This window comes from Vombatus ursinus, unplaced genomic scaffold (genome assembly GCF_900497805.2).
Source record: "Vombatus ursinus unplaced genomic scaffold, bare-nosed wombat genome assembly UNPS02014812.1, whole genome shotgun sequence".
Taxonomy (NCBI): domain Eukaryota; kingdom Metazoa; phylum Chordata; class Mammalia; order Diprotodontia; family Vombatidae; genus Vombatus; species Vombatus ursinus.
In genome coordinates, this window is record NW_020954590.1 from 6,450,265 (window position 1) to 6,462,900 (window position 12,636).

The window sequence follows — 12,636 nt, forward strand, 5'->3', positions numbered from 1 at the left end:
ACACATTGTTGTACTCTGCTCTCTCCACCCCACCCCCCCTTACTATTCTGAATTCTTGACCATTTCATTGGTAGCTATGTGGAAGTTTATCTTAACACTATTAATAGCATAAATAAGAATGTTCAATCTACTTAAGAGAGAGCACTATTTTAAAGCATGTTAGTAACAGGCATCAGGAGGTGTGTTAATAACAAAATAGTCTTATCTGTTCATTAGAACAGGGCTTAGCAAAATTGTGTCATTAAGTAAGTTATTTTAGGTAGCTTAAAGTAATACACTGTACTTCTATAAATATATTTAAAGTAAAATTCTGACTTTTTAGTAGCTGAGACTTATCTTTTCAACAATTAGAAATAGTAAAATTACAGATTTTTTTAAGAAAGAAAATGCTATAACCAAAGGTATAGTAAATAATTGCCCGCTGTATATAAGTCACTCAGTTGGGAATACAGGAAAAATAATCTTGGTTCTCAAGGAGCTTTTATTTGCTGAGGGATAAGACAAGTACACAGATAAGTGAGCACATTTGAGGAAGGAATCAGCCTAAATAACTGAGGGAATCAAAGAAAGTTTCATAGGGTAGATGGTACCCAATCTGATTCTTGAAGCAACACAGGATTCCAAGAGTCTGGGATAAAAAGAAGTACTTTGTAGGCATAAATAATGCTGGGCTGAGGAATTTGTATTTTAGCCTAGAAGCAATGATTGGTAGCCATTGAAGGCTTTTGATTAGAGGAGTGGCCTGGTCAAATCTCTGCCTTTATAAGGTTGTTGGAAATTGTGAAGAATGAAGTGGACAGGAGGAGAAAATGTCAGACTCAACACACTGGATGATGGATTGGGTATGGGGGATGAGGGAGAGGGATGCATAAAGGATGGTTTCAATGTTATAAACCTGGGTATCTGGGAAATTGATAGTGCCCTTGACAGAAATTGAGAACTTCGGAGGATGAATGGGTTTGAGGAGAAATGTGATGAGGTATATTTTGGCCCTATTCCTCATCTAAAGAACTTCAAAGTAGAAATCAACTCACATAATATGAGCCAAATCTTATATCTTTCCATTCTCTGTCATTTTTGGGGTTCTCTTTTCCTTCTTATTTCCCATTATTCAATGCAGTATCTTTCAGCTACCACTAAAACCTGAACAAGGAAGATTTATGAATTGAAAACCTTAATCTTAGGATTTAGGGAATCTAAAGGAACATATTTTACAAGTTTTGGAAACAGAGAAACCATAGGTAGTTTTTGTGGCAATTAGAAACTGATTCTCCTTAGTCCCACCCAGGTTATTACTTTTTCCACTGTCAGTTGTATTTGTAATAGTGGAATATTAACCAAAAGCAAACTTTTTGAGGCACCACCTTTTGAAGTTCTAATTTTAGTGATTCTCTGTTTTCAAATTTGGCCTGCCTAATTAAAATCACTGACCTTTCTGTAAATAAGCCAGTAAACCTGGTATCTACTGATAACTTTTCCTTTATTTTTAAGTGTATAGAGAAGGTGTTAAAATTGAGATTAGAAGTTGGAGGAGCTAGATTCATATTGAGGATCAGACCAAGACACTCAGCCTCACTGGACCTCATATGTAAAATGAGAGGGTTGGTTGAGGTGATTTTTCTAACTCTAAATCTGAGGTCCTATGATATGAAAAAGACAGAAAATGATTTCTGCATCTCACAGGAATCCTCTGTTGGATTTGGTTATCTCTTGGTTGAGTTTTCACAAGTGGTGAGAAAGAAGAAAGAATTCAATGTGACTTTAAAAACAACAACAACAACAAAACAACACAAAAAAAATCAATACTTGAGCTTTAGCCCATTGTTGTTAAGTGTAGATATATTATCTTAGGGATGATTAATTAAGAGTTGTCAGAAAAATGATCTGTATTATGGTAAGAATTGTTTGTTATTGGGATCCAGTGTTTCAAGTGATCAGAATATTGCATTATTGTATTACAAACTCTTTAATGGGGTGGGATAGGGGTAAGTAAATGACAAATCCTTACTTTGAGATCCCTGACTTAATGAAATTAATGGGCCCCACTGTGAATTTATTATTTTTGGTCAAATTTAAGGATAAGGAAAAATGTCATCGTTTCTTATAAAGCCCTGTACAAGTTAAGCATGGCTAAATGTCAGTATAAAATAGCATCTTTATTTTTTTGACATCTGTTTTTAATGACTGAACAGTAATTTTGTTTTTAGGCATACAGAATTATCTTTAATCAAATGAATTTTCTTTTTCATATTAATTACTTAATTTTACTATATGGTTGTTAATTTCCCCTCTGTTTTCTCAATTAAACAAAGTATTATTATGTTATAATCTTGGAAGACAGAATTTTTAAATGGGAGAAATATTAAATCCAAAATTACTTTTGATGGAACATTAATATAGTACAGGCTAGCTTGAATATATAATTGATTCAGAAACATTACCCATTTGTTTTAGTTCCTTCTAGTCTTTATCACCTTTTAAGGTTATCATAAACTAATTTCTATTACTGTTTATCTCCTTTAGCATTCTCCATCGGAACCTTTTCTAGAGAAACCGGTGCCGGAGATGACTCAGGTTAGCGGACCGAAGGCCCAACTAGTGAAGAGTGATGATTATCTGCCATCTATGGAGCAACAGCCACAACAAAAGAAGAAGAAAAAGAAAAACAATCACATTGTTGCAGAGGATCCCAGTAAAAGTTTTGGTCAAGATGACTTCTCTGGTCGTAATGACAGCCAGGAACTAGCCAGGAACTCAGTAGATGGGTCCCAAGAAGAGAAAAAGAAAAAGAAAAAACCGAAGGCAAAAAGAGATCCGAAGGAGTCTAAGGAACCCAAGGAGAAAAAGGAGCCTAAGGAACCCAAGACCCCGAAAACCCCTAAGATCCCCAAAGAGCCAAAGGAAAAGAAAGCAAAAAATACCACACCAAAACCCAAGTCTAACAAAAAGACAAGGTAAGTTGAAAGGGGCAAAAATCACTGTGGATCAGTGATACATTTCTGGAATAAACAAAAACAATGTCACTTTACAAATCAGAGTATGTTAAATGGAAGAACAATGTATTTTGATACCTTTTTATCCCACCTCTCAAATTCTTAAAATGAGAATACTTACATGGATGATAGTAGCTTAACACTACCTACTTCACAGGCTTGTTGGGAAGAAAGCACTTCTCAAGCCTTAAATGTGAGTTGTCCTTGGTTTTATTGTCAATAATAATAATTTGTGATGCTTAATTCTGTTGGTGCTAATATGTGCTTAGGAGAACCCCATGAATCAAAAATATTGATTTGGACCATTTTAAAGACTAGAAACCTCTTTGTATTTCAAGGCTAAGCTTTTTTATTTAGCTCCTGAGTAGTTGTAGCAGGGAATGTGTATGCTATTTAAAAAAAAATGCAATCAGGTTAGTAGCATTATTTTTTTTTTCCTCAGTCAAGAGAACAGAAACCTTATTTTCGGCAATCGTGCAAGTTTGTAGTGGGAAGGAGGAGAATTGAAGAAAAAAGGTCACTTCGTTTCACTAAGTCTTTCAGCCCTGTTTCCTAGTAGTTGGAACAGGAGAATTAATTATCTCCACTTGGCAGAGTAAGCCTTTCAGGGGCAAAGTTGAAATCCTAGTGGGCGATGAGGGAGAAATCAAATAGCAGTTATCTATACTGTATGTGCTCAAGAATAGCATGTATTGAAAGTTCTAAAGACCACCATCTCATGTCCCGCCTTAAATTTTTTGGGTATAAATATTCACTCAATAAGGAAAGCTAAGAGGATAAGACATTGAAGACTAATTTTTTCATTTGTACTGAACATTTCTTACAACTGTTCTGAACCCGTTCCAAACATCTGAATCTATTTTTCAGGATGTGGCTAATGTTAGAAAATATAGCTTCCAGATGGAAATATGGCCAGTCTTTATTAATCTGGATCTGTTTGCAAACTCCACTTTAAAAAGTTGATATTAACAAATCAACTTTGCTTGTCCCCCCCCCCCCCCCCAAAAAGGCTTTCATTTCTGGATTGTCTGGGAATTTAGGTACAGATAAACAAATAGATAAAATGAGTGCCCTGGCTAGCAATTCTTGGTAAATGGGATAAATTGACTACTTATAAAGCATGTCCAAATAATTGTGTGAAATCTCTGAAATGTTTCTCAGCTAAAAAGCAAGCCTCAAGTGTACAATTACGGAAAGGGTTTTGACACTTGCATGCATCTCATCAGTAAAGGTAGCTCCTCCACTGTTACAGTTTAAAATAAACTTAAATTAAAACTAAACAACTTTTTTTTTTTAAAAAAAATTGCTCATGACAAACTTCCATTTTGCCAAAATGAATGAATTGCATTTAACAGATTGTTCATTCAGATAGATAATATTTGCATTTAGCTATGGGCTCAATATGTTGGTTTTCCTTAGAACTATAATGCAGTCTCTTAATTTTGTGCCTTTGAAATTTTATTCTAAACACATTAAGCTGTTACAAAATATTTATGATTTGTGACACAATTTTATTGGTAATTACTTTCAGAAATCTTATTTTTTTCAAAAGCCAAATCCAAGATTTGTATCTACATCCTGTGATGTTAAAATTTTCAGAGTCTATGTTTTAGAACAGTCACACATCATTTGAGAAGCAGAACTGCATAGCAGAGAAAGAACTGGCATTAGAGCCAGAAAGACCTGTATTCAAGAGCCACTTCTGACACATATTGACTGTGTAGCTCTGGGCAAGTCACTTAACTTTTCAGTGCTCTAGGCCATTGGTGTCAAATTCAAATAGGAATCTATCCCTGCTGGCTGCATAGTGACTTAGAAAACCACAAATTAACATTATCTATGTTGTATTGCATTTTTATTTGTTTTGTAAAACATTTCTCAATTACATTTTAATTTGATTTCTGGAGTGAGAGTTTGACAACTGCTATAGGTAACTTTCTAAGATGATATTCCAGGGAAGATTGTAGCCTGTCTTGGTAAGAGAGTTTCCTTACCTGGGAGTTCTCTATGCCAATGAAATCACAGGTCTAATCACTGACCTATCTATCTGATATTTACAAAATGCATTACCAAATAGCTGAGACTTCTGTCAAGATAACCTACAAGTGTTAAACTAGTCAGGGCAATAAATCCCTGCATATTTCATCAATTCCTCTGAAGTTATTCAACACTCCTACTTTCTGCCTATTTCATCTCCTTTGTTTTAAGAAGTGACCGTTATACTAACTTTCTGACCTCATCTACGCTATATAATCCGAAGAACAATTTGGTGGCAGATATTAATGGTTACCATAGAAAATAAGTTAGGTTTGCCAGGACTGTTTTGGGGGTTTTGGAATCAAGTTTCAGTCACTGAGGAGACATTCCACAATCCCTTGATCCAATTGATAACAGACCTAATATTTAGGAATTTTTGCCAAGTATATAACTTCTTCTTTTCCCACCCAAAAGGCATGAAATCCACTGTAAATTCTGAGAAAAGTTATTGGCTTTTTCTACCAATGTGAAAATTAAATGTTGAGGGCTACTAACCATTGAAAGTCTTATTTATGTTTAGTGCTGGAGTTGTTGAGGAATAATATGTCAGGAAGAAGAGGACATGTTTGGTTCTTTCTAGATAGTATTAATACTTTTCTGATGGGTTATTATGGCTTTCCTTGTCTCATAGTCAGTGATTCTAATAAATGGTAGGTTTCCTTTTGCCCTAAAAAATGAATAAGTAACTGAGTAAAATACCAATCAGGAGGCCTCCAGGCTTTTTCTTCTTCCTTTCTGTCTTGGCAATGGGGTTAAGACATTTGCCTAGGGTCACACAGCTAGTAAGTATCAAGTGTCTGAGACCGGATTTGAACTCAGGTCCTCTTGACTCAAGGGTCGTGCTCTCTCCACTGCACCACCTAACTGCCCCCGGGCTTTTTCAGTGTTAAGTGAAATGAGCTACTGTGGCCCAGTAGGATTTACCTTTGTAAATCCAGTATGGGCATGGAGTGTGGTTTTTTTTGTTTGTCTTTTGTTTGTTTTCTTTTTTCAGTACACACTTACCTGAGTTGGCTCTGGTAGCTTTAAACTTTTAAAAACACCTGCTGACTTAATGAGGAGAAGTATGTTCGTAGAGAATAATTCCTGGGAGACTTGCTTCTCTTTAGCAATGCTGCAGATGGGAAGATGATCCAGTAACATGGTAATTGAATGAAGATTTTAAGCGAATCAACAAACTAAACCATTCATCTGTTGAATGATGTTTCTGCTGGTCAGATGAATTGAATCTGTTGCATCATGGTCTTGCTACTGTGTTATTATATCTAGGAAGGAAATAACATCCCCATAGTAGGGATAACCGGAATGTGTACAACTAAATGTGAATTCTGAATAGCATAGCAGAATAATTATGTAAATTGAATATGCGGCGATGAAGGTAATAGGGGGTTTGGGTTATGTTAGTACTCATGTTGAATTGTCATTCGTAGTTTGCTTCTAAGCATTGAATTAGAGCAGTGGCAATTTTGTTTTTCAAAATGCTATGTGATACCAGCTATTTCCATTTGTGAATAAGTTAACTTAATGAATTTGTTTATACCGAAAATAATTTTCCTGCAGATGCCTGGAATAAAGGGACTATAAAGACATAAAATGATAAATGCTTTATGGATACTTAAATCTTTCTCTTAAGAAATTATTTATTTTAAAGTGTTGTTTTTGAGATTTCCTAAATTACTGGTCTTCAATTGGTTGGATGTGAGATTGATAGTGGGTTTGTAGGAATGGTGATATCTATACACACTCTTCTAGTCTCTGTCATCATTAAAGGAATGGCTATGATGTGACTAGATTGAGCCTGATTGTGTGTGGTTTATGTGGAGAAATACCTGTTCAGAGTTAGGAGGGTGCATTTCTCTTCAATAATTTTATCTGTAACCATTTTCTCATCAATCCCATCTTGCATTTTTTTTAATTTTAAGTTAACTTGCCCAGGTTCTGTAGAAGGAAAAGCTACAGAACACAGGTCTTTGGATTTTTTTTAACTCTTTATGGTGAGGAGAATGTGAAAAGTTCCCACATTTGATTAGAATTGCACTTCATTACCTTTAAGTTCCCATAATCATGTCATCAGTTTGGATATACCTTCTATTGAGAGATGATATCCCCACTATGATTTAATAGGTAGTCTTGGAGAGGTGCTGTGTCCAAAAAAAGAAAAAAAAATCATCGACCTATAGGATATCTGGTGATGAGCTTCTCTGAACTTAGTTAGAATGATCATTAGTCAGCAGATATTCAGTCCCTCACTCAGCCATGCCTTTCCAACCTGCTAGAACTTGTCAGAGCCTTTCCATTGTTAATATGATCTTTGAGAAATCAGAATCACCACCATCCTCTTCTGAGGCAGTAGAGTAGGATTTTTATGGAATCACATTTTTAAGCTGTGGGGATCAGAAAAGACCTCATCAAGGTAGCTGGGCTGAGTTTTATTTGTTTGTTTGTTTTTATTTTTGTTTTTTCTTTTCTTTTTTATTTTTTTTCCACTTAATAGAATTTTTTTTCTCCAATTACATGTAAAGATAGTTTTCAACATTTGCTTTTATAAGATTTTGTGTTCCATGTTTTTTTCTCCCTCTCTCCCTCCCCTGTCCCTTCCCCAAGAAGGCAAGCAAGCTGTTATAGGCTATACATGTACAATCATATTAAGTATTTCCACATTAATCATGTTGTGAAAGAAGAATCAGAACAAAAGGGAAAAACTGTGAGAAAGGAAAAAAAAGAGAAAATAGTATGCTTGGATCTGCATTCAGACTCCATAGTTCTTTCTCTGAATATGGATAGCATTTTCCATCACAAGTCTTGGAATTGTCTTAGATCATTGTATTTCTGAGAAGAGTTAAGTTTATCAAAGTTGGTCATTACACAATGTTGCTGTTCTTGTGACAGTGCTCTCCTGGTTCTGCTCACTTCACTCAGCGTCAGTTCATATAAATCTTTCCAGGTTTTTCTGAAGTCTACCTGTTGAGTTGAGCTTTGAAAGAGTTGAGGTGTTCTAAGAGAAAGAATTGAGGAAGAGAGTGAATTCCAAGCTGGGGAATGGTAGTGATGGTGGTGGTGGTATGGAGGACTGCCTATGTCTATGTTATAGAGACTGAAGATAGAATGCCATGTGAGGAACAGAAGAAGGTTCATTTGGCTGGACCAAAGAGTGAATGGAGAAAGGGAAGTATGTTGGAAAGGTAAGTTAGAGTTCGGATGTGAAGGGATTTAAATGCCAATCAGAGGAATTCACATTTGATTTTAGAGTAATAGGGAGTCATTGGAATTTGTTGAAGAAGGGAGTGACATGATCAGACTTGTGCTTTAAGAATGTCATTTTTGACAGATTTGTGGAAGATGGATTGGAGAGGGGAGAAACTTGAAGCAGAGAGATCTAGTAAGTTTGCTAAGAGGCTATTTCAGTAGTCTAAGAAAGAGGTTATGAGCACCTGAATTAGGGTGAAGGCCTTTTGAGTGGAGAGAAGGAGATGGATTCAGGAAACGTGAAGGTAGAAACAATAAGATTTGGCAACTAATTTAATACATATTGGGTGAAGTAGAGTGAGAGATGACCCCCAAGATTGCAAACCTGTGTAATGAGGACTGGTGATGTATTCTTTATTTTTAATGCACATACTGTTAAATAAATGTGCATATTCCTTTAAATTCAGTTATAAATACAATGAAAGTATTTTCTTCAACTCTTGAAAGAATTTGTGTTTTCTATAACTAGATATATTTAATAAGTATTTTATATACAGTTTTCTAATGGGTTGGAAATGGGAAACTGATGAAAGATTTTGACTTGCCTACTGAAACTTTGGATAATGTTTTCACGTCAAATAGTTGCCCGTCTCTCCCTCCAACCTGGTCTTTCCTACCTAAAACAAACAAGCAAAAACAAAACAACACGAAACAAATTCAAAATATCATTTTGTAGTTAAGGTGAGAAAGATATTAAAAAAACCTTTATGATTTTGAAAAAAAAGCCTGTAAATAACACTTTGCCCAATTTATGCTACTCTTATCACTATTAAATATACAACTTTCCTTCTCTAGTGCCTTTTTTTTTTAGGCAGTTGGGGTTAAGTGACTTGTCCAGGGTCACACAGCTAGTAAGTATCAAGTGTCTTGAGGCCGGATTTGAACTCAGGTCCTCCTGACTTCAGCGCCAGTGCTCTATCCACTGAGCCACCTAGCTGCCCCTCTAGTGTCTTTTTTTGATGTGGAAATAATCCTGGATTCACACAGGCTATACTAGTGGAATATGAGTTCTGATAGGTTCCACTAAGCTGGAAAGGCATTGACTAAGTGACCAGAACTGGTTCTATATGCTGTTTGAAGGCCAAGCTTGTTATATTCTGAAAGTGTCATTGCATTATCAGATTGGTAGTGATAGTGTGTTGATTTTCGGTTTTTTAAAAATTACAGCAACTTTTGGAGATCATCCCTAAAGTCATAGGGGATTGTGATCTGTGTTGGTGGAGGAATTACCTTCACTGGCAAACCTATGGATCTTTGAAAAACTAAAGGATTTATAAAGCATGTTTCTTCTAAGGATTCTGAATTCTCTATAAATATTTGCTAATTTGTAATCTGTCTATATATTCACCTGAGTGTATTTTATTCTGCCAGTGAGCTCAAAGATGATCTGTAATGGCACATTAATACATACTCCAGAGTGTGCTACTACATTTTGATGTCACTTAGTAGAGATGAGATATAAAATCAAACCTGTTTGTAAATTTATTTGTAAGCTTTACAAATAAGTACAGAAAACCTGGCTTCTTAGCCCCTCTTAACTGTAAGTTAAATAAGTCATAAATTAATTAAACCACTTTTTTTAAAAAAAACTGCTCACATATTAGGAATTGTTATTCACCTAGGGTATCAGGCAGTTTGCCAGGCTGCATTATATAATTAAGTGCTCTAGGTGCGTCCATCAAGGAGTGAGTTCTGTAGAAAGTGTGGTTGAGAAAGAAAGCTTTAGATTTAAACATCCAGAAATGGCAAGTAGGGAAGAAAATGCAAGTGAAGGAAGGGATCCCATGACTCCCTATATTCTTTTATATTGGCCTTATGTTTGCTGGTCTCCTGTCATGAGGTCCAAACTAAAAATTGGGTTTGAGAGCAGGTTGCCTTTACCTGTTGACCTGGGCAAGCTCTCAACAGGAGGGACCTCCTGACCATATCCACATGGAAGCTCTCCATTCCAACTTGTCTTTTCCAACAGGGTAATCATGGGGCCTTTCCATAGCCAATGAGATGCTTGAGGTAAGTATCTGTGCTTAATATTTATGGGTGTGTATATATTAGTATCTATCTACATGTATATGTGTATATACATGTGTATGTATATATGTATGTATACAAATGTATATATGTGTGTATAAATACATATATGTGTACATATATATTTATACACATACACACATGGATATACTTTGCATTTCTTTTTTTAATTTGACCCCTTTCCTACCTGGTACTTTTAAAATCAACTAAGCTAAAAGTGTAAAAGGCAAGTTGTTTTGTTGTTGTTGTTGTCGTCGTTGTCACTGTTGTTATAAGTCTGAGTCATAGTATTTCCCGTACCATGTGGTTCAGTTTGTAGTTGTTAGAGGAAGCAGAAAAAATGACAATTCTGCAGCTTAAAAGAAAGTCTTACTGCCTCTCATTCTGCCAGCCTCAGTTAATTGGGTGGCATTGGGCCTGTTTTTGTGTTCAGTTTCTGCCGATCCATTGAACTGTGGTAGAATTTCAAAGTTGTGACCTATGGCCCCTTGGGTAACAAAGGAAAAGGTACAAATGTGTCTTACTTTCAAAGTCCACTACCACCTATCAAATAAGACTTGAGAGTTGAGTCTGACAGTAACTTTATAATGAAATGGAAAAGAATGGCTCTGGGACAGACATTGTTTTTGAAGTTTTAACCAAGTAGGATTATAGGACAGGGTATATGAATCACTATAATGGGTTGGAACATAGGATTAGATTTGACCAGAAAGAAGCAAAATGAAGCATAAAGGTGGTAAATTTTTCATATCTCTATATAGAGATATGAATGAAGATCTTTTGAAAGATATAAAGCTTTGCATAGATGCAAAGGTGTTTTTGTTTGTTTTTAGCATTTACTATGTAAAGCTTCTTTTTATTCTTGAAATGTTATTGAAAGGTAGATGGACCCTGTTAGAATACAAGCATGTTAGCCATAGTATTTTTAGTCATTCTTAGGCCAAAGCCCATATAGTTTAGATCTCTTCCCTTCCCTAAGACTAGCAATGTGAACTAACAAAGAATGCACTCTGGTCAGAGAAAAAAGAAGGGAGAAAAGGAGAGTGGACTTTCCATCAGAACACCGTTTCTGTGTGTGGTCCTGTCTTCTGTGGGAACTAATCTAATTTCATGGAAGTTCAGCCCCTCCTGATGGAATAGGTGGTGGTCTTTTCTCTTCCTTAGGTTTAACCATACACTCAGTACTATACTCCCTCTGCTTAAAGCACCCACCCAAGGTTTGTAGTATGGTTTGACTAATTTGCTATTCTACCTAGCCAAGGGGAAGAATAGCTTATTTCTAAGGTCAATATTCAGTTTAACTGGGATATAGGTTGCAGGGTTTGGATTGCCAGAGTTAGCCTTGGTTGTTTCATTTGATGGGTCAAGACCTGTGGTGTGCATAGATGGGAACAGGTTAAGTTAGTGTTGTTTTGGTTCTGTACCCAACATAAATGTGAATATGATGAGCCAAATAGTTATCTTTTAGTATCTCACTTGTCGAAGTACACTACAAAAGTGCTACTAAAAGATGTTACTATAAGGTACAATTTGAACTATCAGTGATCTTTTTGTATATTATTATAGTGTTAGTCACTGCTATATGACAGATATGCTGATATGTTAAATGAGAGTCCTATATTGAATTGATCTGGTTGTATCATATTTTATCAGATAATTTTATCTCCTTTTCTTATTATTTCTGGCAGCTCTTAATATGGTCCATTAAATTTATTGAATTTGGATTTTCAGTTTTAATTATTGACCATGACAAGATGGACAATTTCTGGTGCAAATAATTTAGTGTTTAAAAAAAAAAAAGAATGGTTAGACTTTGCTATCAGCATCCTACTATAACTTCTCTTTCTATGATTTGCCATCATTCCCTTTAAAGAACTGGCCAGCTCCCCAGAAGTCCTTAGGACAGGATTTCAGAACTACATGAAGGTTTAAACTCATATCTGTGGATAATAAAAACTAAAAAGATAAAAACAGAGGTGGATTTGTTTACTTGGACATTAAAACAAATTTCAATGGATTGGGGAATACTAGCCTGCTCTGTACTAGTTATGTGTAGGGTTACATTAAAAGAGTATCAAAGTATCATATAGCTATTCCTGATCCACTATATTCTAGCACTCAGGCCCTCTCACTCTTTCTTCATACCCACAAACCATTCTTTCAACCTAGAGGCTAAGGTCAAGGCTGTCACAGCTCTCAACCTGAAAATTGCAGGTAATCTCTTAATACCCCTGCCTTGCCCTGCCCAGCCCTGTGAATGCTTCCCTCCCTCTGTCCCTTCCTTTCTTCCTTCCTTCCTTCCTTCCTTCCTTCCTTCCTTCCTTCCTTCCTT

The 12,636-nt window shown here is 35.8% G+C and overlaps 1 protein-coding gene across 4 annotated transcripts in view; it reads left to right on the plus strand.

The window, feature by feature from the left end:
- LOC114053892 (chromodomain-helicase-DNA-binding protein 7) overlaps positions 1-12,636 on the plus strand; it is a 245,912-nt gene that overhangs the window by 132,645 nt on the left and 100,631 nt on the right. For all 4 annotated transcript variants that reach the window (XM_027877006.1, XM_027877008.1, XM_027877009.1 and 1 more), the window contains exon 3: positions 2,524-2,954. In XM_027877006.1, the coding sequence (XP_027732807.1) occupies positions 2,524-2,954 (431 nt within the window). The remainder of the gene's footprint in view (positions 1-2,523; positions 2,955-12,636) is intronic.